Source organism: Lithobates pipiens, unplaced genomic scaffold (genome assembly GCF_037356315.1).
Source record: "Lithobates pipiens isolate NorthernLeopardFrog02 unplaced genomic scaffold, aLitPip1_a1.2 Scaffold_30, whole genome shotgun sequence".
In the NCBI taxonomy this organism is placed as follows: domain Eukaryota; kingdom Metazoa; phylum Chordata; class Amphibia; order Anura; family Ranidae; genus Lithobates; species Lithobates pipiens.
The window spans coordinates 61421794-61423514 of record NW_027507791.1 but is presented as its reverse complement, the minus strand read 5'-3'; the positions used below and the strand labels follow the sequence as shown (position 1 = coordinate 61423514).

Sequence of the window (1721 nt, the reverse complement as noted above, 5' to 3'; positions counted from 1 at the left end):
CATCAGGGATTAGGATCTCTGAGACGAGGAGTACCATTTCAGCTGGGTGTAGTGGAGCAGAATGGTACCATATCTTGGAGTCTGTGGCAGCCAAATTAAAAGAAAGGACTAAGAGCAATACCCATTGGATTTTGGCCCATGATAGGGGCACAGAAGAGATACACTCCCCTAGAGAAGTACCTGTTTGGGGCCTGCACAGCACTTCAGGAGGGGGTATTGCAGCTTTGACATTTCAAAACAGTTGTCAGGGCTTGTAACTTTTACCAGCACCTGGCCAAAAGAAGAAATTCCTGTGCTGCAGTCATCCTCCATTCAAGAGGCTCCACCCTTTGAGTCTCTGTCAGAAGTCATGAAGGAGTCAGCATGGTTCACTGATGGTTCAGCCATAGTCACCTCGTCTGGGCGTAAATGGACAGCAGCAGCCTACAACCCAAGTACAGACACAGTCCTGCCGGAGACCGGAATTGGAGGGTCCAGTCAGTATGCAGAGCTGAAAGCTGTAGTGATGACTTTTCAAGAGGATCCTTCTTCCCATGTCACTATCAACACTGACAGCTGGGCGGTTTTGAAAGGACTGACAACTTGGATGGCCACGTGGAAGTCCAATGAATGGATGATTCAGGGAAAGGTGGTGTGGAGAGGCAAGGAAGTCTGGGACTACATCTTGAAGGAAGTCCACCCCTGCACCATAAAAGTGGGGCATGTTGATGCACATGTGCCCCTAGTACCAGACTTTGAGAACTATAACAGAGTTGCAGATTAAATTGCCAAAGTGAAAGCAGTTGTGCCAATTGATCCTGTCTTGATGAACTTGGCCAACTGGGCCCACAAGCAATCTGGACATTTGTGGCAGAAAGCAAAATATGAATGGGCACAGCAGAGAACATTGCCTATATCCATGGACATGATAAAGACTGTAATAGGGAACTGTATAGTGTGTGTAGAAGTGTGAAAATGCCCATTGCAAAAGTACTCCACCGGGTCGGTTAAGAGGGGTGAGAGGCCTGCAGAGATCTGGCAGATTGGCTTCATCGGTCCCCTGCCCCGGGGAAACAATGGACTGAGATATTGTTGCACTGCAGTGGACACCTATTCAGGACTTATGTTTGTTCATCCTTGAAAATGTGCAGATCAAGCCACAACACTTCAACTGCCCAAGAAACTTGTCATTGCTTATGGTTGTCCCAAACAAGTACAAAGTGATAACGGCTCACACTTCACCGGATCAACAGTACAGCAGTGGGCCAAATATTCTGGAGTGTATTGGTGTGCCACATCCCATACCATCCACAGACAGCTGGTTTGATTGAAAGATCCAACAGGCTATTGAAGGACCAGATACGTAAACTTACACCCACACATACACTAAGGGAGTGGGATCGGGTCCTTACACAGGAAGTGATGTTGTTAAATTCTAGAGAGGATGGTAGGGGCTGGGGCACAGATTCCACAGCTGGAAGGTTTGAAGTTATATTTGCATTGGCAGATGAGCTTCAAGACAGTGGCTGGGACTCTGACTGGTTAGTGGATACTTCTTGGCAAGAGTGGAAAGTGAGGCTACATAACAAACCTTCCAAAATAAAAAGCAGTGATCTTCTGGGAAATATCAGTATATTTACTCTCCTCCCTATTGATGTTCTTTGGGAGGGTCAGAAGTGGGTACAGGCAGGGGGCAAAGTGTTAGTCAGATATCCAGGCAAGAAGCCATTTAGAGGAGAGAA

General features: G+C 47.1%; 1 protein-coding gene across 1 annotated transcript; it reads left to right on the top strand.

Annotated features, from left to right (window-relative positions):
* Positions 1-349: 349 nt before the first annotated feature.
* Positions 350-763, top strand: LOC143942223 (ribonuclease H-like). The gene has a single exon (XM_077463474.1). The coding sequence runs from the start codon at positions 350-352 to the stop codon at positions 761-763; it is 414 nt and encodes a 137-aa protein (XP_077319600.1).
* Positions 764-1721: the final 958 nt, after the last annotated feature.

Coding starts and splice junctions, on each gene's coding strand:
- LOC143942223 (XM_077463474.1), top strand. CDS start 350: ATGAAGGAGTCAGCATGGTTCACTGATGGTTCAGCCATAGTCACCTCG.